Source organism: Macadamia integrifolia, chromosome 7, assembly GCF_013358625.1.
Source record: "Macadamia integrifolia cultivar HAES 741 chromosome 7, SCU_Mint_v3, whole genome shotgun sequence".
Taxonomy (NCBI): Eukaryota; Viridiplantae; Streptophyta; class Magnoliopsida; order Proteales; family Proteaceae; genus Macadamia; species Macadamia integrifolia.
In genome coordinates this window covers 32,703,482-32,730,988 of record NC_056563.1, presented here as the reverse complement: position 1 = coordinate 32,730,988, position 27,507 = coordinate 32,703,482, and the positions used below count along the sequence as shown (strand labels likewise).

Genomic DNA, 27,507 nt, shown 5'->3' with positions numbered 1-27,507 from the left:
AAAAATGGTGGCTTGATCCACCAAGATGGGACTTTTCCTTTATTTCTACAGAATAACGTAACCTGGTCGTGTGACCCCTGCACCAACACAGGGACCAATGAAGGGGCACGCAAGGGCATCAACAAGTATGGGTATTTTGTGTTTCACAGGTGAAGGGCTATCATTTCGCCCCCAAGGCCCTTGCACTAAAAATATTGGAGATGGAAATTCTTGTTTCTTGATTACTGATGGGAAGTTTTCACATAGGTAAAGAAGGTTTATTTGGGTTTGTCTACCTCAACTATAGTATTAGTCTTTTTTGGGGGAAGAGGGGTGGGGCAGGGGAGGTGTGGTGGCCCGGGGGGGTGGGGGGGGTTGGAGAGAAGAGAAAGCTGCTGTTTGGCAAAAGAGGCTGAGATCCTTCCAGTAGAGGAAGAGTTGGAAGCTGGAAGAGCGTGTGAGTACCACAAACTCAATCTCCTTTGGACTTCCTTCATACAGAAGGGGAATGGAAAACCACAATTATGAGAAAAACATGTTTCCATCATTTTTTGAGGCCGTGGCAAACAATTTCAGTTCCTAATGTCGATCAAATAGCATAAATGCAATAATTGCTTCATAATGTAAATCTAAGGAATAAAGTATCCTCCAAATGAACTCAGGAGAAGTTGGCCAATCCCAACTAGAAAAAAAATGTTGAATAAATTGCTAGCTCTATACAACTATTATCAACAACGGCCATCAGAAAAAAAAAAAAAAGCAAGTTCCAATATCAATCAACTAGCTCTGCCTTTACTCTGTTATTCCAGTGGCCGTATTTTCCAGATCAATTTCTCTCATTCCTGTATCTTCCTCTTCTTCACTGTTTTTATCACCATTAACCTCCTCATTCGGATTTGGCATGCTTTCAAGAAGTAGTTTATCTTTCCATTCGCTAACCTAAACCAGTGCATAAATCAGTTCCCCAACAAGAGAGTAAAATTTAGTTATTTGAGGCCCTGAAATTTCTTAAACAATATGTCACTTCCAATAGAGCCATGAAGCAAAATCAATGTCTTCAGAGTTGTAGAGAAAGCAAAATAAATAAATGGGAAAGTATAAGTCTGTCACCCACAACTCTTGGTGCCTCCTTCCCTGTAAGTTTTCCCTTTTGACTCACTTTAGTGCAAGCCTTGGTTGCATTATTAAGAACAGATATCCCCTGCTTCTGCAAAAAGGAAGACTAATGATATATACTGTGGAAATAGATTATCCACAATTTCTCTAAAAGTGACCTATTAAATTGGGAAGTTCGCAGTCCGATTAATACCAAAGAACATAAAGTCAGAGAAAAAATATACCCCGATCCAAATCATTTATTTTGATAAATGTCACCAGAATAACAACTGACATTTCCAAAATTGAAAAAGGCATAGATTTTTATGTTTGTCAAGGCCAAGAACCAAATATCAAAGATTAGGTACGGAAATACCACAGGCTATGTTTGGTTGTGAGGGGAATTAAAGGGAAGGGAAGTGAAATTTTCATACTTAAAGAAATATATGTAATCATTACCCACGTGACTTTTAACATTAACTTCAAATCATTTCATATTTGTTTATAAAATTTCACTTTACTTTGCATCCAAAACCCTTTGCTATAATATGTAAAATAAAAATTACATGTAAAATATATCATTGCTAAATATGGTTAAAAAAATTAAGTAGTTTATACAATCATATGGAGTAATGATTATAAACATTTCTTGTTAAAGTATGAAAATTTCATTTCCCTTCCCTTTAAATTTCCATTGCAACCAAACGAAGCCACAGGTAATCAAGTGAAGGAAAGAAATTAAATCAACTTAAATTTAAAGAAAGGATTTTATCTGAAAATGAAGCTGCTAATTAACATGTAAGAGAAGGGTTTCACACTAATTTTGAATTGTGTCCACATGGAATGGCTGAAAATTTTATCAATGTTGAAAATAAATCACCTCACCACAGACATATGCATAGCACAAAATTAGTCAATAACAAGTAATGCATCCTACAAATTATAAGGTATGACATAGAGTGCACAAGAAGCATGATGTTGAGATGGGGGGAAATAATGTTCCTACCTTCTCTTCACCAAACAAATGTTGAAAGGGAGCACAATACCACCTTTTCCTAAACCCTCTCTTCCCTTCCAGACTAATTTGGAACCCCAACTCTACTAAAATATAGATAACGTCATGGGAGATCTGCCTTGAAAAGGTGAGACTACATGCCACGTGAAGACCCAAGAGGTCCCACTTGTCTAAAAGGTATCAACCACGCAGGCACAATAAATACCATTTTATGGGGCTTTTTGATTTTGCTGGACTTTTCCTGTTGACATTCTTGATCTAGCATGGTATTGGAACTCTTTCGGATTTGGCATCAGTGGCAATATACAGTGAAGGTACATGGGAGTAAAGAAATAATCAGATTTGGTGAATGATTATTGTCAGAAGGGTCTGTTTTTCTTCAGATGTCACAAAAAATCTATTCTATCAGGTGGGCAGATGTGTCCATTCTGACCATTGAATAGAGAGGACATGGTCCAGATTATTATGTGTCAAATTTCAAAGTCAAATTCAATCAAATACTTCCTTTTGATGCGGTAAAATGTAATTTTCCATAGGGGGTTTATATGTAACATGAAAATTTTATTCTTTTGCTTGTAAAAAAATGAGGGGGCAATGTATAAAAATTATTATTATTAATATATATATATACACCTCATTTAAAATTATAATCTAGCATATGAAACTTGGTCTTCTTCCTCTTTGATGTGGTCTATAATGGAAGAGGTGGTGTGGCAGAGGCAGGATCTGTTTAGCTGGAAACAGATCCAGCTGCTTCTTCTTGCTTGTAGAGGCAGCAACGGTGGTTGCAGCAGCAATGGCTGTTGCATTTCTGGCAACATATCCAGCTTCTGTATCCGCTACGCTCATCATTTCTTCTTCTTTTTCTTCCATGCTTTGCCTTTTTCCCCTATTTTCCCTTCTCTCCCTCCTCCCTTTCTCTCCCTTTCTCTCCCTTGCTACATGGTTTTTGGGACTTGGGCACCAAGACAATCTGCGGCTGGTCACCTAGGACCTAGAAAACCACCTTCGAGCCTAGGCTATGCCTCAACAGCTATGACCGGGCCACCAATCAGAAGACTTTCAGAGTCATTCCAACGAATAGTTTCTAAAATAAATAAAAGAATAGAGTAACAGGTCATGGTTTCTAACATAAATAAAATTATAGAGACAAAATGCATGATTGTACAGGGGGGGAAATAGGTACCTCCAGTCATGTTTTGGCTCCTCTATCAGTGGGACGCCAAAAACCTTTTTTACCAATAAGGAATTGCTCCTCATGCATGGCAGTCTCCCAGTGCAGCGACTGAAAAATGGGATTCAGCTTGTTAATCATTTCCACGTTTTCTTGAACCAAAATCCATCCACCTGGTCTCAATATCCGATCCATCTCTGCTACTACAACTACAATGTCACACCTGACCCAAAAAAGAAGCAAAATCTTAGGTACCTGGATGGCAAGAGTACTAATTTAACAAATGGTGGAAATCATTGTCAAATTTTAGAGTCAAATTCATTGATGCCTCCCACGTATTGGCATATACCTTGTATTTTCAGCTGTCCATTACTTTTCAAGTTCTATTTTTCCCCTGGATTTTTGAACATATTATGCCACTCAGGCAACTCCATTTGGTATAGAATTTGACATATGAGTAGGGGACCAGGGATCTGACAGTCCACAAAATTCCAGCCCCGGAATATTTGGGCCATCTGGATGGATCATCCACAAACAACTCTGAGCTTATTAAACTCAGAAATGGCTGACAATGAAAAAAGTCTTAATGTTTCATGTGCCATGGGTCTTATGGACGGAACTCTACAACACCTTGAGGGTAGTATGACCAACATGGAAACCTTCTGGGGTGCAAACTAGGTTGCCACAAGGTATATCGATATCCCATGGTTAATTGGTCTTAGATCATGTCATTTATCCATATTTAACAATTGTGGATACAGAAAAAATATTGGTTACCTCTGAGTTAGGTTTCCAAATAAGTAACTGGAGTGCAGGAGATCATAAGTTCGAGGATATGTATTAAAAGCCTCACACCAATCATGATAAATTCCAATCAACCCTCTGTCAAAAATTACAGCAAGAGTATCTGCCCCATTGATGGGTACTACATTCATTACCCAAAGAGGTTGGTCAATAAGTGCTGCAGCAAATCTGCAAGTAACAGAAATTCATAATCAACACCTGTGGAGGTGTGGGTTTTTTTTTTTTTTCAAAGGACTTCCAGTAATATACAGTGAACATAAGCAATGGATAGAACTCAAAGTTAAAAATTATTTACATGGTATTGCATATATAAAAACTTCTGATTCCACAATGCAAAGTCATCATACTTATGATTCAGCAAAAGCATCTAACAGGTCCACATAACCGAAGTAGAGATCAAGAAGCATCAGTCACAAAGTTCTAAAACTTCTTTGCGTGCGAGTTTAGTGAACTTCATTGGACATTTAATAAATTCTGGAAGCAGGCCTACTAAATTCAATAGATTTTTCCATCAGGAAATAGCAGCTGCTAGATGAAATTTCATGAACTCCTTGGTGTTCCACATGTAAATTTTCAATATATCTGACCCTTTCATCAACATGCAGAAATTCAAGATTCTCTTGGTGGCAGTTAAAAGGATAATTCTTACAATGCCAAAATACATTTTTTTTCAGCCCAGAGAACATTCTTTGGAATACTTTGTTGTNAGACATATGCATAGCACAAAATTAGTCAATAACAAGTAATGCATCCTACAAATTATAAGGTATGACATAGAGTGCACAAGAAGCATGATGTTGAGATGGGGGGAAATAATGTTCCTACCTTCTCTTCACCAAACAAATGTTGAAAGGGAGCACAATACCACCTTTTCCTAAACCCTCTCTTCCCTTCCAGACTAATTTGGAACCCCAACTCTACTAAAATATAGATAACGTCATGGGAGATCTGCCTTGAAAAGGTGAGACTACATGCCACGCGAAGACCCAAGAGGTCCCACTTGTCTAAAAGGTATCAACCACGCAGGCACAATAAATACCATTTTATGGGGCTCTTTGATTTTGCTGGACTTTTCCTGTTGACATTCTTGATCTAGCATGGTATTGGAACTCTTTCGGATTTGGCATCAGTGGCAATATACAGTGAAGGTATATGGGAGTAAAGAAATAATCAGATTTGGTGAATGATTATTGTCAGAAGGGTCTGTTTTTCTTCAGGTGTCACAAAAAATCTATTCTATCAGGTGGGCAGATGTGTCCATTCTGACCGTTGAATAGAGAGGACATGGTCTAGATTATTATGTGTCAAATTTCAAAGTCAAATTCAATCAAATACTTCCTTTTGTATTGGCATGCATCTCGTGTATGTCCATGCATGTGTACCAGTACTCTAGACATTACTGTGTACTCTTCTCCCTGCACTAAGTGGGAACAGATGGTCTAGAATCTCTAGATTTAAAAATAAAGAAATAAATAAATAATAATAATAATAATAATAAAACTCAGATTTATCTTGTTATTTTCGGAAACATCACCTTCCACTGTTACATGGATAAAAACCCATCAGGAATTTAGGGATGTCAGTGGAGCAGAAAATGAAGTTCTATGAGACAGCAGCGTTCAGGCAAGCATATGGACCCGTTATTGTCATGGTGTCAAAGCGAACCTAGACGGTGGCCAGGCACCCTTGTTGCCTTGACATCCAAGCGACTAAAGCATGCATATTCGAAGGGCTTTATATGTAAAATATGATCATTTTTCCTTTAAAATGTAATTTTCCATAGGGGGTTTATATGTAACATGAAAATTTTATTCTTTTGCTTGTAAAAAAATGAGGGGGCAATGTATAAAAATTATTATTAATATATATATCCACCTTATTTAAAATTATAATCTAGCATATGAAACTTGGTCTTCTTCCTCTTTGATGTGGTCTATAATGGAAGAGGTGGTGTGGCAGAGGCAGGATCTGTTTATCTGGAAACAGATCCAGCTGCTTCTTCTTGCTTGTAGAGGCAGCAACGGTGGTTGCAGCAGCAATGGCTGTTGCATTTCTGGCAACATATCCAGCTTCTGTATCTGCTACTCTCATCATTTTTTCTTCTTTTTCTTCCATGCTTTGCCTTTTTCCCCTATTTTCCCTTCTTTCCCTCCTCCCTTTCTCTCCCTTTCTCTCCCTTGCTACATGGTTTTTGGGACTTGGGCACCAAGACAATCTGCGGCTGGTCACCTAGGACCTAGAAAACCACCTTCGAGCCTAGGCTATGCCTCAACAGCTATGACCGGGCCACCAATCAGAAGACTTTCAGAGTCATTCCAACGAATAGTTTCTAAAATAAATAAAAGAATAGAGTAACAGGTCATGGTTTCTAATATAAATAAAATTATAGAGACAAAATGCATGATTGTACAGGGGGGGGAAATAGGTACCTCCACTCATGTTTTGGCTCCTCTATCAGTGGGACGCCAAAAACCTTTTTTACCAACAAGGAATTGCTCCTCATGCATGGCAGTCTCCCAGTGCAGCGACTGAAAAATGGGATTCAGCTTGTTAATCATTTCCATGTTTTCTTGAACCAAAATCCATCCACCTGGTCTCATTATCCGATCCATCTCTGCTACTACAACTACAATGTCACACCTGACCCAAAAAAGAAGCAAAATCTTAGGTACCAGGATGGCAAGAGTACTAATTTAACAAATGGTGGAAATCGTTGTCAAATTTTAGAGTCAAATTCATTGATGCCTCCCACGTATTGGCATATACCTTGTATTTTCAGCTGTCCATTACTTTTCAAGTTCTATTTTTCCCCTGGATTTTTGAACATATTATGCCACTCAGGCAACTCCATTTGGTATAGAATTTGACATATGAGTAGGGGACCAGGGATCTGACAGTCCACAAAATTCCAGCCCTGGAATATTTGGGCCATCTGGATGGATCATCCACAAACAACTCTGAGCTTTTTAAACTCAGAAATGGCTGACAATGAAAAAAGTCTTAATGTTTCATGTGCCATGGGTCTTATGGATGGAACTCTACAACACCTTGAGGGTAGTATGACCAACATGGAAACCTTCTGGGGTGCAAACTAGGTTGCCACAAGGTATATCGATATCCCATGGTTAATTGGTCTTAGATCATGTCATTTATCCATATTTAACAATTGTGGATACAGAAAAAATATTGGTTACCTCTGAGTTAGGTTTCCAAATAAGTAACTGGAGTGCAGGAGATCATAAGTTCGAGGATATGTATTAAAAGCCTCACACCAATCATGATAAATTCCAATCAACCCTCTGTCAAAAATTACAGCAAGAGTATCTGCCCCATTGATGGGTACTACATTCATTACCCAAAGAGGTTGGTCAATAAGTGCTGCAGCAAATCTGCAAGTAACAGAAATTCATAATCAACACCTGTGGAGGTGTGGGTTTTTTTTTTTTTTTTTCAAAGGACTTCCAGTAATATACAGTGAACATAAGCAATGGATAGAACTCAAAGTTAAAAATTATTTACATGTTATTGCATATATAAAAACTTCTGATTCCACAATGCAACTCATCAAACTTATGATTCAGCAAAAGCATCTAACAGGTCCACATAACCGAAGTAGAGATCAAGAAGCATCAGTCACAAAGTTCTAAAACTTCTTTGGGTGCGAGTTTAGTGAACTTCATTGGACATTTAATAAATTCTGGAAGCAGGCCTACTAAATTCAATAGATTTTTCCATCAGGAAATAGCAGCTGCTAGATGAAATTTCATGAACTCCTTGGTGTTCCACATGTAAATTTTCAATATATCTGACCCTTTCATCAACATGCAGAAATTCAAGATTCTCTTGGTGGCAGTTAAAAGGATAATTCTTACAATGCCAAAATACATTTTTTTTCAGCCCAGAGAACATTCTTTGGAATACTTTGTTGTTGTATGGCATCAAAATGGTAAGTGGATTCTGTGATTGACTAGCAGCATCATAGTACTGCTCAAATGTCTAGCTTATAGAATAATTAGGGTGCAATTAAAATTGAAAAATGAGTAGAAACAAGAGAATACTTATAATTGTTGGCAAAGACATACATCGTAGCAACCATTTAACCTCCCTTGATCCCTTCATTGTAAGGAAGAAAAGAATAAAGGGTGTTCCTGTAATATTAGATTCATATCAATGAAGTAGAGATGATCCTAAAGTTCTGCTCAATGAACAGAGTTTTGAAAATAGTAAATAAAGAACTCCATTTCTTAAGGGATAGTTGAATAAAGTTCTGCTTTATATAACGGTCCATGGGACAAATCGACCAATATATTCTGATACAAAATATCAGACACCAAAATCTTGGTCAAGATATTGTACTTTTCTATATCGTAAGTGGTTTTGACTCGGTAGCTGTCAAAACCGAGATCTTGCCAAGATTCTGTACTATGTTGTGAAGAGAGGTTAATGTAGTACTAGGCCATTAGGCCATTAGGCCATCTATCTATCTATCTAACTATCTATCATTTTAAAGAATTAAACTCTATAAATTACAGACATAAAAGCATCGTAGTTGTTGTTGTTGTATAAATAATATAAATAAAAGCATTAGAAAACATAGTGACGAAATGAAAATAAAAGACCAAGTATATCTATAACAAGAATATATATATATATATATATGTATCAAGAATAAGATCTACCAGAAAAATTAGAACAGAAAACACAGTAGTCATTCTGAGACCTAAACAGTACATAGAGGCATGCATAAACATTCATGCATATGCATATTAAAAAGGTTTTCCCTGTGATCAACTGCTTAAGTATGTGTATGCAGGAAATAAATTTACGAGGTCGTAACCTACACTTTTATGTAGATAAGTCACTTGGGCTTATTTTATTGCAAATAAGTCTTGGGTTGTGTTATATATATATATATATATATATGTTGGGCCTTTGATCCCATGGGTTTTCTTTGAAATGAGCCACTTTAATGGGCCTAAAATATGGGTAGAAGGTAGAAAAACGGGATTTAATTCATTAGTGTAGTTAGTTGTTGTTTAATTCAATAAAGGCCCATTAGGCCATTGGTCGGTTGTAAAGTCCTATATGGACTATTAGTTAGTTCTACTCCATGTTGGAGTCATAAAGTCAAGTCCTAGTCCTATTTTGAATTCCTAGTTGTAGTAGGAGTGTCTAGTCCTATTGGGAAACTAACTCCTAGTTGTAGTAGGAGTGTTTAGTCCTATTGGGAAACTAGCTCCCAAGTAGTTTGATTGCTATTCTGCCCTCTATAAATAGAGGAGCCTATGTGCTCATAATGGCAGATTAGAATGAATGAATTATTGAGTGATTACTCTTTAGCTAAAAAAACTGTTATTGAGAGGTGAGATGCCTAAACCTTTAAGGGGTGTGATACCCAAAACCTGAGGGGTGAGATACCCATTCCTTTATTCTCTTTCACCCTTCTCAACCCTTCATCGATTCTTTTTTTTCTATTTTTATTTTCTGTTTATTGTTATTAGAAGTTCAGACCTGTTAAAGCATACAAAATTAGAATCAGCCAGCCAAAGAATTCTTGTTCTTGAAGCCAATTGACCCTCATTGTTGCCCAAGTTTGAGATCTGATCTACAGATCCTTTGGAGGACTGGTTCTATACTCTAAGAAGATCAATCGATCCTCTCTTGAAGGTTATCTGAAGAAGACAAGTTGATGTTCCTGCAGAATTCTTCACATTCTCTCTCTTAGGTCTGAAAATCAAGAAAGTGCGTAACTCCATAACCAGCTGTCAGAAGCCCTTCATATTTGGGGGTTTTTGTGCCCTCCCTAGGGACTATCTACGCCCAAAAGTACAGCTCAATCGGACTCCCACAGACCTGGCCGCACCTTTCTCTCTCCTATCGGGTTGGGTTTTGGGCTGGTTTTGCTCCTATATGGGTATTGTATCCTTGGGGGTCTATTTGATGATATTATTTCTTTGTTTCTTGCTCCTATTTGTATTGTTTGGGGTTATAAACTGCGAAGTTAGTTACTTGTAATCTACTCCTACATTAAGTGGTATCAGAGCTATGGCTCAGACAGAAGAACCCTAACCCACCCTTCAAGATGTGATGAAAGCAATCCAAGCCTTATCTACGAGGTTGGATGGACATGACCGACAGTTGGCTGACCTAAAAGTGAGAACTGGTGCCCACTCTAACACCCAACCAACTGTTGCCTAAACTAATGTTCAACCTACTGTCAATTACACTAGTAATGTTCCCAGAAGAGTCACCATGCAACCTCGAAGGGTACCAGTTTGGAATGAAGAGTATAATGAGTATGACAATCAAATTTATCAGCCTGATGATACATACAAGGTTAAACTGGAACTAAAAGAGTATAATGGAAGACATGATCCTGTCTATTACCAAGATTGGGTGAATTCTTTTAATGACTACTTCCGGTGGTACCGTATGCCTGAAGAAAGGAAAGTCCAATTAGTTATCACCAAGCTAACTGGTGGAGCTAAGGACAGGTGGAAGAATGAAGAAGACAAGCTCATGCGCAGGCACCAGATGCCCCGTAGCTGGGAAGACTTGAAGTTCATCCTCAATGAAAGGTTCTTACCACTAACCTACTGACGTCGGCTCTATGACATGTTGAATACCATCAGGCAAGGTACTATGACTGTAGAAGAATATGCTAACCGATTCAATGAATTGCTTTTACGAACAAGTGCCTATAAGGAAGATGAAGAACTACTCATATCCCGTTTCAAATTGGGATTAAGGCATGACATTCGTGAGAAGCTTGGTGTGATCGAAATACTCTTGTATTGACAAATCCTTAGAGGCGGAGGACTTGCTCAAGTCAACTCCTCGACGTTCTTACCCACCAACTCATGATTCTGAGGAAAACATGGCTAGGGGAAAGGCAACCATTGCTCCAAACAACGTCCCACCAGCCACGTTAGACAAGGGGAAAACACATATGACTTATAAAGAAGGCGAAATCAAGTGTTTCCATTGCAGAGGTTTTGGTCACGTTGCCAAATTTTTCCCCTACCGACTGAACACCAACTCTGTCATTGCTGCACTTGAAGCCAATCCAAAGATGTTAGTATGTGAACCACAACTTGATGATTGGATGGCCGATACCACCACTAAAGACAAGGAGGAAGGTGATGAAGTTGAAGGAGAGATGGATGATCGTGGTATGTATATTTTAAACCTCATTACATACACAAATGAGGACACGAACACTAACAAGGGACTTGAAGAGCCTATGATCGAAGAAGAGCAAGTAGAGGACGTGCTAGAAGACGACCTCATGGATACATCTGAAGACCTTGAGGTTGAGCATGTGGAATTCGTCATCCCATTAAAGTATCTTGAAGATCGAGCTCCTCACATTCTAGACTACATCTTTATTATCAAAGAGCTACCTGAATTTTTCTACGGCTTGAAGAGGAACATGCACCATGATATAATCACCCTCACACTCTAAAAAATTCGAGGACGAATTTTTTCTAAGAGAGGGCGAGTTGATGTAGATAAGTCACTTGGGCTTATTTTATTGCAAATAAGCCTTGGGTTGTGTATATATGTTGGGCCTCTGATCCCATGGGTTTTCTTTGAAATGGGTCACTTTAATGGGCCTAAAATATGGGTAGAAGGTAGAAAAACGAGATTTAATTCATTAGTTTAGTTAGTTTCTATTTAATTCAATAAAGGCCCATTAGGCCATTGGTCGGTTGTAAAGTCTTATATAGACTATTAGTTAGTTAGTTCTACTCCATGTTGGAGTCATAAAGTCAAGTCCTAGTCCTATTTTGAATTCCTAGTTGTAGTAGGAGTGTCTGGTCCTATTGGGAAACTAGCTCCTAGTTATAGTAGGAGTGTCTAGTCCTATTGGGAAACTAGCTCCTAAGTAGTTTGATTGTTATTCTGCCCTCTATAAATAGAGAAGCTTATGTACTCATAATGGCAGATTTGAATGAATGAATTATTGAGCGATTACTCTTTAGCTAAAAAAACTGTTATTGAGAGGTGAGATGCCTAAACCTTTAAGGGTTGTGATACCTAAAACCTGAGGGGTGAGATACCCATTCCTTTATTCTCTTTCACCCTTCTCAACCCTTCATCGATTCTTTTTTTTCTATTTTTATTTTCTGTTTATTGTTATTAGAAGTTCAGACCTGTTAAAGCATACAAAATCAGAATCAGCCAGCCAAAGAGTTCTTGTTCTTGAAGCCAATTGACCCTCATTGCTGCCCAAGTTTGAGATCTGATCTACAGATCCTTTGGAGGACTAGTTCCATACTCTAAGAAGATCAATCGATCCTCTCTTGAAGGTTATCTGAAGAAGACAAGTTGATGTTCCTACAGAATTCTTCACATTCTCTCTCTTAGGTCTGAAAATCAAGAAAGTGCGTAACTCCATAACCAGCCGTCAGAAGCCCTTCATATTTGGGGGTTTTTGTGCCCTCCCTAGGGACTATCTACACTCAAAAGTACAGCTCAATCGGACTCCCACAGACCTGGCCGCACCTTTCTCTCTCCAGCTCTATAGAAGGTCTTTCTCTTTCCTATCGGGTTGGGTTTTGGGCTAGTTTCGCTCCTATATGGGTATTGTATCCTTGGGGGTTTATTTGATGGTATTATTTCTTTATTTCTTGCTCCTATTTGTATTGTTTGTGATTATAAACTGCGGAGTTAGTTACTTGTAATCTACTCCTGCATTACACTTCTTCTCAGTGACATTTCTGGTTTGAGCCATGTGGAGAGCTGATGTGATCAATTAGGACCTTCCATTATAGGAGAAACACTAGCACGGCCACATGTCAAGTTATTATAAGGCCCACCATGTATAATTTTCCTCCTTTTAGCTGCAAAAGTTTTATGTTTGCCAATACTGAAACAGCCAAAAGGAGGGATGATCTACTTATGTTACCAAGACACTACAAATAGGAGCCGCACTACTGCAAATTCCAAAATCAACAAAAAATGGACAAGCCTATTACCAATTTAATGTTTTTTCATAGTTTTTATAGAATCATTCATATGATACAAAAACATAATATGCAAAGGTAGCAGACTAGTAACAGATGCATGAATAATTGATCTATATAGGAGTGACCTCTAGTTTGCTCTAATTGTTGTTTTTGGTCTCTCCCTTTCTGGTGATCTGTTGGGATTGGCCTGTTCATATGTTGCAGCTAGTAGGATATCATGAATATATATATATATATATATATATATATTCCCTAGGGAGGGGGAGAGGGTGAAACTCTGAGTGTACAAGAGGAAATCCATGCTTGTAAGGGGCATCCCACTTTTTTCAGACTGCGGATGATGCATTTTTTGTGGTGATGAAGCAGAAGCAGACCTCACAGAATGTGATGCATATGAGACAGAGGTCCGGGGAGACCATACGGAATTTCCTTGCCCTATTTACCAAGGCGACACTAGAGGTGAAAAATCTGCCAGAAGGAGTAGCATATAGCTCGTGGTGCAATGGGATTACCAAACATGTCCTCATCTTCAGCACGGCTGAAGCGTATATGCTGATCTACCACCTCGGTCTCTCCACAGGCCGACCTGCCACCTCGGTCTCTCTGCAGGCCGACCTGCCACCTTGGTATCTCCTCATGCCGAGCAGCCACCTCGGCCCGGCACAGTCATGCAAGGTGCCCAAAAACGTACACACATCCACTCCTACATTCAAGGGACGTGACCCTTAATTATAGGGGCAGGAGTCAATCCACTCACATCGCCAAGTTGTCCACACCTCTCACGGTTTGTGCCTTCAGGATAAGAGAGGGATATCTCTAGAACATGTCCTAGAATCCGGAATATTCCCAGAATCGTAGAGCCATTCTCCTTAAAGACTCCACACCTAGTAGGACTCCACAAACGTTCCTCTTTCTCCCTCCATCAGTAGCCTATAAATACCAAGGTAAGCCTCCATCATCGGGGATCAATCACTTCTTTATTGAATAACTCTCTTGAGTATCTGTTGTGGAAAGATATGACTTAGGCATCGGAGAGTCCCCCGTCGGGTCAGCCCGGCTCTCCCCTGTCTTCTCTTCTGTGCAGATCTAGTAGAGCATTAGGAGTTGCAAGGAAGATCGCCTGGTCAATTTTTACCGCATCAGATTGGCGCCGTCTGTGGAAAACTGATACGAGAAGCTGCTTGAAGCAATGCAACTAAGAAGTGAGAAGGTCGTCTCCTCCATGACTATACGAGCAAGATCATCTCGTGGTTTGCTACCCGAACAAGTGGAAGAACCTCGCGCTCCTCCAATGGCAGATCAAGAGAATGCCCCACTAGTAGAGGGGCCCTTACCGAGACCTTCACAAGATCAGGTAAATGTAGGGGTTACTCCCGGAGAGGGAGGGCAGGGCGACATAAACCCTCAGCCATCTCGCTGAGGACCTTCATCCCAGATGACACTCCCGATTGTGAAAGAACAAATCCAAAGCCTATAATTGTAGGTACTGGCAACCAACACGCTGGTGCGGGACTTCATACGGCAGTTCAGCTCTGCACTTCCTATCCCCCGTACAGGCTCTGCTCAGCTGCCCAGGCCAGCTCCAGACAGGTGACCTCGGGATAAAACACCTAATAACAGTGTCACCCCTCAGTCAACAGCAAGGAGGGGGTCTATTAGGACGTCACGAACAGTTCGCTCAGTACCACCACCTTGATCTCCCACCGAGAGACGTCAATGAGGGCCTTCACCTGCCCAAAACGGGAGGGCACATTATTCACCTCTATCCGGAGCTCCGAGAGACGAGATGCCCTTAGGTCTCCACCTAAGACAGGGGAACGTCAGGACTCCCCACACAGGCCAGCTAGGGCCGAGCGTCAGCATGGACAAGACCGATCTGATAGGCTTCAGGACCATGGAAGAAGCCCCCAGGCGAGTTGAACGCGAACGCCGCTCCTCGAGCCACCGAGTCGAGAAGAGAATGGACGACTTGGAATGGCGCATCCAGCGTCTCACTGAGCGGATCGAAGGAATGTAGAGGCAGAGGCAACCGGCTGACATAATGGTGACCCCAACCCATAATACACTATCCAATAAGCTGATAAATGCTGAGCTGCCCTCAAATTTCGTTGTGCCCGTCTTTAACACATACGACCGCACCATGGACCCCTACGATCATCTCTTGTACTATAGTTCAGCCATGACAGTCCATGGGAGATCGGATGCAACCCTCTGCCGAGCTTTTGCAGCTTCACTGAAGGGTGCCGCACTGGTGTGGATGTCAAACATAAGGCCCCGGTCCATCCACAGCTATGAAGAACTGACGAGGGCGTTCCTCACTCGTTTTCAAGCTAGCATGAAGCAGAAGCAGACCTCACAGAATGTGATGAATATGAGACAGAGGTCCGGGGAGACTATACGGGATTTCCTTGCCAGATTTACTAAGGCGACACTGGAGGTGAAAAATCTGCCAAAAGGAGTAGCATATAGCTCATTGTGCAATGGGATTACCTACCCCAATCTGGTCCGATCTCTGGCCCTCGACCTATCAGACACAATGCCCGAGCTGCTAAGAAGGTGTAACCAGTATGCCAATATGGAAGAGGTCCTAACTGCCAGGGGGATAGCCGAAAGGAATGAGCTACCAGAGAGAAAATAAGAGACCAGCAAAGCCTAGGGATGACTCCTGCGAGCCGAAGAAGAACAGGACAGATCGGCCAATTGACACAACCGAGCCCGAACTATACAAGCTCGATCGTTCACGGAAAAATTTGCTTCTAGAGATCCAGGACCAGAAATACTTCTGCTGGCCCAGAACAATGACAGCTAAGCCAGAGGAGAGGAACCCCAACCGGTACTGCCGATACCACCAAGACCATGGACATGACACCGAAGATTACAAGTCTTTGAAAAGGGAGATTAATGAGCTCATTAAGGCAGGGTACCTCAACAAGTACTTAAAGCAGAAATATAGTGGAAACTGGCCCGAGCCGAGGAGATGAGGTCGTGCTAAGCCAAGAAAGGGCTGAGCCGCCTAAGGAGCCAGGCATGGAACCGAGCTGACACACACAATAACCAGCCTGTGGGTCTGGCCATCTTGACCATCATGGGAGGACCCACCATGGAATCGGTAAGAAAGGCCAAAGCTCACTCACGGTTCGTGTGCTTCACAGAACAGCCTGTCAAGACCCTCAAGACAGATCCTCCCATAACATTCTCAAACAAGGACCTGGAAGAACTGAACTAGCTTCATAACGACGTTGTCGTAATCCAGTTGGTGGTATCCAACCACCCCTTCCACAGGGTGCTGGTAGACACGGGGGCGTCCGTTGATCTTATGTCCTATGAAGCCTTTATGAAATCAGGGCTTGGCACTAGATCCTTAAAGCCCGCTCCTGGGCCTCTGTACAGATTTTCAGGCACCCTTGTAGAGCTAGAAGGAGTAGTCGACCTGCTAGTAACCATCGGTCAGGGAGCTCACACAGCCATCACCATGGTCACATTTATGGTTGCCAAGATAGACTCACCATACAATGCGATCCTTGGCCGACCTGGTCTTAATAGCCTAGGAGTAGTTGTGTCCACTAAGCATATGAAGGTCAAGTTTCCCACTAGCAACGGAATCGGGGAATGCAGGTCCAGCCAGAAGGAATCTCGAGAGTGCTATGCCAACTTCATAAAGTCTGTCAAGAAACCATGCTCTGGCCTAGCATGCATGGCAAAAATCGTCGATTGCTGCAATGAAAGCCTTCTGAACCGAGCCAAGCCTGTGGAACAGCTGCTCACAGTCCCACTGACCAAGGCTAAGCCCACAAATACTGTCCAGCTCGGAGCATTGCTGAGCTCCCAACGTCGTGACGAAATCCTGAACTTCCTCAGCAAAAACTCTGATATCTGCTCGTGGAAGGCTTCTAATATGCCAAGCATCCCAAGGGACGTGGCTGAGCACAGTCTGGACGTTAATCCTAGCTTCAAGCCTTTTCAGCAGAAATGCAGGAGCTTTACAGCTGAGCGAAACACAATCATCAACGAGGAAGTTGACAAACTTCTAGTTGCGGGATTCGTGGGAGAAGTAAAATACCCAACCTGGTTGGCTAAGTTGTCATGGTCCAGAAGTCCAACTGGAGGTGGAGGATTTGCATAGATTACACTGATCTGAACAAAACGTGTCCCAAGGACTATTATCCCCTACCCAGGATCAACTCCTTCATAGACTCAACGGCAGGCCACGAGATGCTGACCTTCATGGATGCATACTTTGGCTATAACCAGATAAAAATAAAAGCTGAAGATGAGGAGAAGACAGCGTTTCTCACCACTCAGGGCAACTATTGCTACACTGCGATGCCCTTTAGCCTCAAGAATCCAGGAGCCACATACCAGAGAATGGTCAACACTATGTTCTGAAGCCAGATCGGAAGAAACATAGAAGTCTACATTGATGACATGCTGGTCAAGAGCGCAAAGGACACCAATCATGTTTTGGACCTGAGGGAAGACTTTGATGTTCTACGACAAAACCAGATGAGGCTAAATCCTACCAAGTGTGCGTTTGGAGTGACCTCTGGGAAGTTCCTGGGCTTCCTGGTATCACAAAGGGGAATAGAGGCGAACCCCTCCAAAATTGAAACCATTCAAGAGATGCGCCCCCTGAGAAACATCCGCAAAGTACAGAAGTTGACGGGTTGCCTGGCTACGCTGAACAAGTTTCTTTCCCGAGCTGAAGACAAGTGCCTTCCCTTTTTAAGCTGCTGAAAGGAGGAAAAGGACACCAGCAATTCTGCTAGACGGATGAATGTGAAGCAGCATTTGAGGAAGTCAAAGCCTGCCTGACCAGGCCCCCTCTACCGAGCATACCCAATCCAGGAGAGGTGCTCCAATTATATCTCACCACATCCTCGATGCCTGTTAGTGCAATCATCATAAGAGAAGGAAAACTCCAAAAGCTTATTTACTACGTGAGTCATGTGCTCCTCGATGTAAAGACACGTACCCGAGAATTAAAAAGTTTGCATTGGCATTGGTCATGGCAGCCAAGAAACTGAGGCCTTACTTCCAAGCACACACCATAGCCGTACTGACAGATCAGCCACTAAGGAAGTCACTCCACAACCCTAGTGTAACAGGGCGTATGGTGAGCTTGACAGTCGAGTTAAGCGAGCACGACATAGAATTTTGGCTCAGGAGTGCGATCAAAGGCCAGGGACTAGAGGATTTTCTGGTTAAATGCACACAGTCAGAGGAAGAATCAAGAGCAGAGCCGAGCCGAGCCGAATAGAAAGTGGAGGCCCTTTGTCGATGGATCCAGCACCTCAACAAGGAGCAGCGCAGGACTTGTGCTGCAAAGCCCAGAGGCATTTGCAATATAGTACGCCCTCAGATTTGCATTCCACGTAACAAACAATGAAGCAGAGTATAAAGCCCTGATAGCGGGAATCAAGTTGGCAAGGGCAGTAATGGCAGATGACTTCGTTGCGTATAGTGACTCCCAACTGTTTGTGAACCAGGTCAACGGGCACTATAAGGCCAAGGAAGAGAGAATGATTAAGTACCTAAAGGAAGCTCGTCGCCTGATCACCAGCTTCAGTACATTCAGATGGTACAAGTTCTGTGAGAAGAAAATGCCATGGCAAATGCCCTCTCCAAACTAGCCACAGCGGAATTCAATGACTGCGCAAGCTCAGTATATTTTGAAGTGTTGGAAAGGCCGACTTATAAGCAAAAAATGATTTGCAGCAATGATACACAACCTGCCAAGCCGAGCTAAATGGATCCCATTACAGCCTACTTGCAAGATGGGGACCCCCCAGGAGATCAAACAGAGGCAAGAATAGTTAAGAGAAGAGCAGCCAACTACACCCTCCAAGGAGGAGTACTGTAAAAGGTGGCAATATCTTGACCCCTGCTGAAGTGCCTCACACTGAGCCGAGCTGAAAAGACACTCCGAGAGGTCTATGAAGGAATTTGCGAAGGCCACATGGGAGGAAGGGGACTGGCCTACAAGGTGTTGCGCCAAGGATTCTACTGGCCAAAGATGCAGCAAGATGCAATGCAATTCGTCCAGCGATGCTTTAAGTGTCAAGTGCATGCCCCAATACTGTATGTCCCGGGCTACAAAACTTAGCTCCATAATCTGCCCAATTCCATTCACAATGTGGAGAATGGATATCCTAGGACAATTCAAGAAAGGCAAGGGCGGCATCTAGTTCTTGATTGTTGTCATTGACTACTTAACTAAATGGGTGGAGGCACGTCCCCTAGCAAGGATCACTGAGCAGGCGGTGGAAAAGTTCGTAAGAGATGACGTTATATACCGCTACGGTGTCCCAAAAGTGCAAGTGACTGATAATAGGCGAAAATTCGACAATCGAAAATTCAGGCTCTTCTACAGCAATTTGAATATTGATTTTCAAAACACTGCAGTCGCACACCGACAATTAAATGGCCAGGCAGAAAAGGCCAACTATACACTCCTGGAAGCAATCAAGAAAAGGCTAGATCAGGAGAAGAACTGGGCCGACCAACTACTCAGTGTGCTTTGGGCCTATCGTACCTCAGCTCGGACCCCCACAAAGGAAACCCCTTTCCAACTGGCATACGGGACTGAAGCCTTAGCCCCTGTGGAGATGACCCAAGCTTCGTTTCGATCGACGATATTTGATGCATCACAGAACGAGGCAGGGCTTTAAGCAAACATCGACTTCATAGATGAGGTCCGAGAAGAGGCACTAATGCGACATAAAGCCTACAAACAAAAGGTGCGGCAATATCACAACCGAAGGGTTCGCTCGCGAGGATTTATAGTAGGCGACCTAGTCTTTAAGAAGGCAACAGCAGCAGACCCGAGAAATGAAGGCAAGTTATGTGCGAACTGGCTCGGAGTTGTTACAAATGCATGCCATATATTAATAGACGAAGAAGTTCTCTCTCAAATGCTTGCTCACTATCTCTAAGACCGAGCCCCAGCTCGGCATCTATAAGACCAAACCCAAGTTTGGCACCCTAAGACCTTAGCACCTAAGGCACCAACTCCGAGCCTTAGCTCAGCATCTCTAAGACCGAGCCCCAGCTCGGCATCCATAAGACCAAACCCAAGTTTGACACCCCAAGACCTTAGCACCTAAGGCAACAAGACCGAGCCTCAACTCGGCTATCTCCAAGACCGAACCCAAGCTCGGCACCACCTAAGATTGAGCCCCAGCTCGGCATCTATAAGACCAAACCCAAGTTTGGCACCCCAAGACCTTAGCACCTAAGGCACCAAGACTGAGCCCCAACTCGGCACTACTATGGCCCAGCCTAGGCATAACACTTCAAGAGATCGTAAGCTATACGCATGAGGTCAATTCCGAGCTCAGTCAGATAAAGGAACCGCGCTTGAAGTACATGAAAACAAGGAAGCACAAAAGTTCTGAGAAGCCAAGGTGTCAAAAGCGAATATTTTTCATTCATGAGAAGAGAGGAAAAATCCTCAAAGTACATAACTCCCGAAGGAGGCATTTACCAAAAAAATAAAAAAAAGAAGAGAAAAAGAAGAAGAAATTAACAAAATTATAGGGCTTAGGGGGCTAGTCTAAGGAGGCCTAACTCTTCACTTGGCTAAGTCCTTGGGGTCAGCTTGGGTCACCTCTTCACCAACCTCGGCCTGGCCACATAGCTGCACTAAAGGAGCAGGGTCGAGAGCGCACTGCTTATAGTCCGACAGATCATAGTTTGGCGTCTTGCTCAGAATGAACTTAATGGCTTGGTTCGAGCCAACATTGAAAGAGGCAACATTCGTGTCGACCAACCACTGCTGACCCACTACGAAGTTCAGCCATCTCTTAGCAATAAGCTCATCATTCAACTCCAGCTCAGTCTGGTACTTCTTTGTCAGCTCGTCTATCCGAGCTGCGTGCTCCGCTTCCTTCCTTTTGCTGGCATCCTGAGCCTCAGCCAGCTCACTTTGAAGCACATCCTTCCCCTTGACTAGGTCACTGTTGCCCTCGAGCTGCTTAGCAACCTCGCATGCCAGCTCGTCAGCCCTCACTTCAGCGTCTCTCGCCCGTTGCTCCTCAGAGCTGGCCCTCTTCTTCTTGGACTCCAACTGGCACGTAACCATGAGCAACTTCCAGCAAAGGCGCTTCACCTCGAACTCCGCCTTCAAACAGGCAACGGCCATGTTATTGAACTGTTGGGCAGCCTCAACCGAAAAAGTAAAGCTCTATAAAGGCCCAATAGAGCAGTCAAAAGTACTCAAGACATCAAAGAAAATGCATGAGAAGGATTGAGTATACTCACGTCACCCATCTGCACGTAAATCTGATCCACGAAGTCAATGTCCGACAGCTTCTTCGCACGGGCAATGTCCCTCCTGGGACGGCTCCGACGACACCAAACCTGAGCGCTATTGGGGTCCAGCACAATGCCTTTCTCCAGCAAGTCCTCCCACGGGGCCAAGGGTTTCTTCTCTGTCCGTGCCACCTTCGGAGCATTGCAGTGCACACCCCCTCAACAGGCGAGCGCCTCCTCTTCTGGCCCTTTGTAGACCTGTCCGGCGTATCGATCTGCCTCAAGCCCTTATCTCTTGAAGGACCCATTGGCTCCTTACCCTTGGTCGAGCCTGGAGTCCCATGCCGATCTGTGTACTAGACGGTAGGGGGCACCACCTTGCCAACCTTGCCCCTATGGCAATCGGTGAGGCCTTTAGGCCACCACCAGTGGGCGAACGGTCTTCCTGACGAGGCCTGGGCTTGACACGGCCTTGCCCTTGTCAACATTCTTCTTTACGGCCTGCTTGGCCGCCTCCTTCCTCGCCTCTACCACCGCTGCGGCAAGAGCCTTGTTGTCCACCTTCACGTTTACCACTGCAAAACAAAGACGAGCCGAGCTGAATCAGTATAATAACCGAGCTGAATAAACAAAGTGACCGGACTCAATTAAGACCCTCACCCTCTTTAGGGACCTCACTCAACTCCAACTCCAACTCCCAGAGGAAGTCGTCATCCTGCAGCATCCGCACATCCACGTCCTCCCCGCTCAAACACATTTGAAAGGTTTGGAGGTCAGCCGCGGACAACTTTGGAGCTCAGTTCAGCACAGACAAATTAAGCCTTGTCCAGCTGCCCTTGAAAGGGTTCCCCTCCATCGCCACATAAAAGTACCGCTCCTTCCATTTCTTCAACAAGGGCATATTTATGAATAAATTCAACTTCACATAAGGACCCTCCCTATCCCTCTTGGTGAAGTAGTACCACCCCGAGGTGTGCCTCTTCACCAAAAATAGCTTGCGAAAAACCTCTAGGGTTGCGGTTCATCCTAGCTTCAAGATGAACACCTCAAAGCCAAGAAGAAAGCGCCAGGAGTTTGGAGTTATTTAGCTTAGAGCAAGGCCCTAGTACTCTAGGGCCGAGCTGACCAGTTCAGGCACCAAAATCTTGAGACCGCTCTGGAAGGCAACATCGTAGAGTGCCACCTCATCCCTAGTAGTGTCCACATGCTAGTCTTCATCGGGGACATGTATCACCACGAACTCAAGAATACTATACCGAGCCCGGATCAAGTCTAGGACCTTGGGCGTCAAAATACTCTTGGTGGCAGCAACAGTCTTTTTTCCACCTGAGGAAGAAGCAGAGCCTTCCCCCTGGGACTCAGCTAGGCCTGCCTCAGCACTCGATGGCCTGTCGCCGAGGTGCCTACCTCCTCTGCACTGGGGGGCTAAGCTGGGACACTTGGTCCATGGTCAGCCCTGGTTGGCTCGACTACCGATGAGACAGTAACGGCCCTGGTCGGCTCGGCTGGTGGCGAGACCACCTCCACAAACTCAAAACCCAAGCTACTACCCGAGCCTGAGCTGCTGTCAGAACCCGAACCACTTGAAGTATCACCGCTAGAGGACGAAGGATCAGGGATGGGACACTCTAGGTGGTTCTCCCCGAGCCTCACAACCGTCAAAGGGTTAGGCGAGTCAGAATCATGGTCAAACGCCATCTCAGGATCACCAGGATCGACGCTAGGAAACATGAAGGGTTGAGCAGAAGAAGAACAACGAGTCAGAACCATAGTACGAGTACTTACTGGTTGAAGGACGAGTTGGTTGAAGATGGACTGTTGAAGCCGAGTTGAGCTGTGACTCTAAGGATGACCGGACCGAAGCTAGGAGCGAGCTAAACTGACTTGGTCTCTCGAACAAACGCAAAGTTTTCTGGGCAGAAGAGCATCCTATTTATAGGAAAAACCAACAAAAAATGAACGGCTAGATCCGGCTGAGATCAATGGCTACCTAAAGCGGCCTCTTTGCCTGCCTGAGGTGAAATTACGGCGGAGCGCCACGCGGCAGAAGCAGTGCATTTTGCATCGAAAAGACAGTGCACGCCACACAAAAGCCGAGATCGAATTAATTGCTCTAGCAAACCAATCTGAATTGCTAGAGCAGGGGCTGGTGATGAGGCCAAACATGTCCTCATCCTCAGCACGGCTGAAGCGTATATGGTGATCTGCCACCTTGGTCTATCCACAGGCCGACCTGCTACCTCGGTCTCTCCTCGTGCCGAGTAACCACCTCAGCCCGGCACAATCATGCAAGGCGCCCAGAAACGTACACACATCCACTCCTACATTCAAGGGACGTGACCCCTGATTATAGGGGCAGGAGTCAATCCACTCACATCACCAAGGTGTCCACACCTCTCACGGCTTGTGCCTTCAGGATAAGAGAGGGATATCTCCGGAATATGCCCTAAAATCCGAAATATTTCCAAAATCGTAGAGTCATTCTCCTTAAGGACTCCACGCTTAGCAGAACTCTCCACAAACGTTCCTCTTTCTCCCTCCATCAGCAACCTATAAATACTAAGCTAAGCCTCCATCATAGGGGATCAATCACTTCTTTAATGAATAACTCTCTTGAGTATCTGCTGTGGAAAGATCTGACTTAGGCATCGAAGAGTCCCCCGTTGGGTCATCCTGGCTCTCCCCTGTCTTCTCTTCTGTGCAAATCTACTAGAGCATCAGAAGCTGCAAGGAAGATCGGCTGGTCAATTTTTATCGCGTCAGGTACTATTTGTATTTTTGTAATGATTTTGCTCTCTTCTTCCTTTCATAAGTCTATACATGAATAGATATAATTTTTACACATGAAAAGGGGGGAAAAAAAAAAGATACTTGGACATCCATATACTAAGATATGTAAAGAGAATACAGATAAGCTACACAACATGTGTGAAGAATTTGATATATGGCATCACACTTAATAATTAAAGTACCAAATTAATTTTTATAAATATTTACATAAAATTGTGTATATATCCCTGTGTTCCTGAATCCTACTTTGAGTGCCCCAGTGTTCATATTATTTACACCACGAGTAGAGGCTCATGATGAACATGTGAAGCCCTTTGTGGGCACCAAACTAACCCACCACATGAAAGATCTCTATGGGATGGTTGCCTCAAGACCTGTCAAATCAAAACATTTTTGCTTGATCGACTAACAAATGGCAGCTTGAATTGCATTCAAGGCATGGCATATTGTCTACATTACCATCCATCCATAAGAGTTCTAAGCCAAATATATTTTCCCATGTGGCTATTTGAAGCTTTGAGAAATGGTTGAAATTCAAATTCAGATAGAAATGGCTGACAATACAAGAAGAAAAATTATGCACATGTCAATTTAGAGGGTAACTAACCATGAGTCCACCATGTAACCTTGACAAATGCACCATCAAGGTAAGAATAAAAAGAAACTTTTCCCCATATATATGGCACAGGAATAGGGGACTGGTGAACTATTCAGGTCATAAAACCAATCTCAACTACATAAATCCATAATCTGCCACGCACAACCTCAGAAAGCACCCCAGAAGGTCCACATATCCAAATCACCCCCTACTAGTGGTAAAGCTTTAACCACATCGCAGTCTAAAGATTAGAAAATGATTGAAAAGCCAACATTTTCACTCAATCCTTTTTATAAGGATTTAAATAAATTTTAAAAAAAAAATATCTAGCCAATAATACATGGGAAACTTCAGTATACAGAAGCAGGCCATTCGGTTGAGTAGGCCACCAAAATTTGGTGTATGTGTAATTCACAGTCTTATATGTCTGATTATCCAATCACTACAACTGACTGCATGATCCCACCAAATGGCTCAAACCAATGGCCATAGGCCCATAGCCGAAATTAGCAAAGTGGATGCGCAGTTCGTCTTATTCATATATAAAACAGAAGGCAAAAAACCTAAAACGAACCAGGAAATGAAAACGAGGAACCAACATCATTTAACTAATGTATCTTACCCTCCATAGCCAGCATTCATATCCATTACATTTCGTATGCTTGACCAGTTGATTGCCAGGCCATCCAAATAAACATCTGATACAAGTGCAGACCAATGTTTCGTGTCCTCAAAATAGATTTCTTCAGCTCCTGGTTCCTGTGATAGACTTGGAGGTTTACTGCCAAGCCTTTCAGGCCATGTTGTAGGCCACTTACCTGAGTCCCCTTGTGGAAGAGATGGAAGGCATGTAAGTAGGGGTACATACCTGCCCACAAACAAGAACATTATAATAAAACTAAGAGTAATGGAAATTGGTTACACCTAAAAAAAAAAGAGAACACTAATAATAATAATGGGAAAAATGACAGTCCATAATATGCCAAATGGCAGATTTGATGGCACTAAATTATTCTGGAATATCCATATCATCATCTATCAGTATGCCAACTTTTAGTGCAGTTCAATTTTATAGATAGAGACGAGGCTTTGGAAATTTGAAAATTCAACTTCAGAAAATTTGGGACACCTCTTCATCCGTTGAAGATGCAAGAGTAAAATTCAACATACTGGATCATACAGTGGACATGGGACCTGAAACTTGACGCACGAGGGAGAGGGGGAGTACCCATCCAATTATTGGTTTGACCAAATGATCCCTCCACGTGGCAGATATTAGTCAGTCATCAAGGCGAACGTTGTGTTGATAACAACAACAACAACAACAAGAATAATGACGATACAAATATTTAACATTATTAGTATTATTAGTACAAATACTATCAACGACTATGACAATGAAGATGATTATCAAGGTAGGGTAAAAAAGTACCATGAAGTGTTTTTCATATCCTTCCAATCACACATTGGGGGATTATTTTCTTTGCGTTCCTCATAACAAGTATTTGAGATAGGCTTCTGATATATGGCAAGCCCAATTCCACCTGAGTTCCTCATAACAGTCTTTGCTACCATCTTCCAGCAGATGGATTTTGTAAAAGATACCATAGCTGCAGGAAGCATCAAATTTTAAACCCCAATTTAGAAACATACTGAAAAAATCCAACAATTTCATGAAAAAATCTGTACGAGAAGTTCCATTTGTCAATAGGACAAGAAACTGATAAAATTAATGGAGCTGGACCACAGTTCAAAATTTCAAAAGCGTCCACTGACACATCTAGCTATGTGTGGAGGACTTACATGAACATGAGAGCCCTTCCTATTATACTGACGCATCTAGCTATGTGTGGAGGACTTACAAGGACATGAGATCCCTTCCTATTATACAGAGGAGAAAGATATAATCTTACAATTCCAGATACTCAGGTGTGTTGAGTCATCCCGATAAACAGGTGTCGCTGACCAAATAAAAAATCCTCCAGGCCTAAGGATTCTGTTGAGCTCCATTAGTGGCTTCCCACCTACAATTTCAACCCAAAAGATTCAAGACTTCCACATAATGAACACAAAGAACAGAATAAATCGACCATATGAAATATAAGTATAGAAACACATATATATACTAAGGACCCAAGTAAGAAATGTGAAAGTATAACCTACCATCTCTGTCCCAGCGGATCCTGCATCGTGCACAGTGAATCAAATCATATACATTATCCGGGAAGGTCAACTTCTGCGTCCCAATGACAGAAAGAATGGCAGGAATACCTCGTTCCAAAGCAAACTGTATCTGAGCCTCATGTTCATCTTTTGGAGCAAATGACATGGTGAGAACATCTTTCTCCAACAGGTAGCCACCAAAGCTAGCAACACCACAACCAACGTCTAGGATAACCCTTGTTTGTTTTCCCCATCCAATACTTGGTAGAGTCTGACATCAAAAGACCAGTGCAAAATCAAACACAAAGCACAAAATATCAGAATTAAAAGTGAAATGCCATCCAAATAGAAAAATAAGCATAGAATATTCTCCTATTCATAAGAACTAAAGATAAAGATTGCACTTTTATCAATTGACAGTGTCCTGCATTGTTATTGTTAGGTACTTTTATGTACCCTCTCGTTTGCCTTATTAATATGATTTTGTTAATGATTGAACTTACAAGTTACAACAAGATGTATCAAAATGCCTTTTAAAGCATGTGTAACAATTATTATTGGAAGGGTAGTAATTACAAATATAATACCTCAAGAACTAATAACAACACTACCAAGGTAAAGATCACACTTGACTTGTTCTTCAACCTTCTGAATGTTATGTCCCTTT

At 42.6% G+C, this 27,507-nt stretch overlaps 1 protein-coding gene across 1 annotated transcript; it reads right to left on the bottom strand.

Moving 5' to 3' along the window:
• Positions 1 to 549: 549 nt before the first annotated feature.
• Positions 550 to 27,270, bottom strand: LOC122084930 (probable methyltransferase PMT23). The gene is made up of 8 exons (XM_042653347.1): positions 27,259 to 27,270; positions 26,841 to 27,111; positions 26,591 to 26,701; positions 26,110 to 26,287; positions 25,300 to 25,545; positions 7,262 to 7,456; positions 6,497 to 6,707; positions 550 to 1,186 (listed from the first exon to the last, which is right to left on the bottom strand). The coding sequence occupies exons 1-7, from the start codon at positions 27,268 to 27,270 to the stop codon at positions 6,503 to 6,505; spliced, it is 1,218 nt and encodes a 405-aa protein (XP_042509281.1). The 3' UTR covers positions 550 to 1,186; positions 6,497 to 6,502.
• Between the last annotated feature and the right edge of the window lie 237 nt (positions 27,271 to 27,507).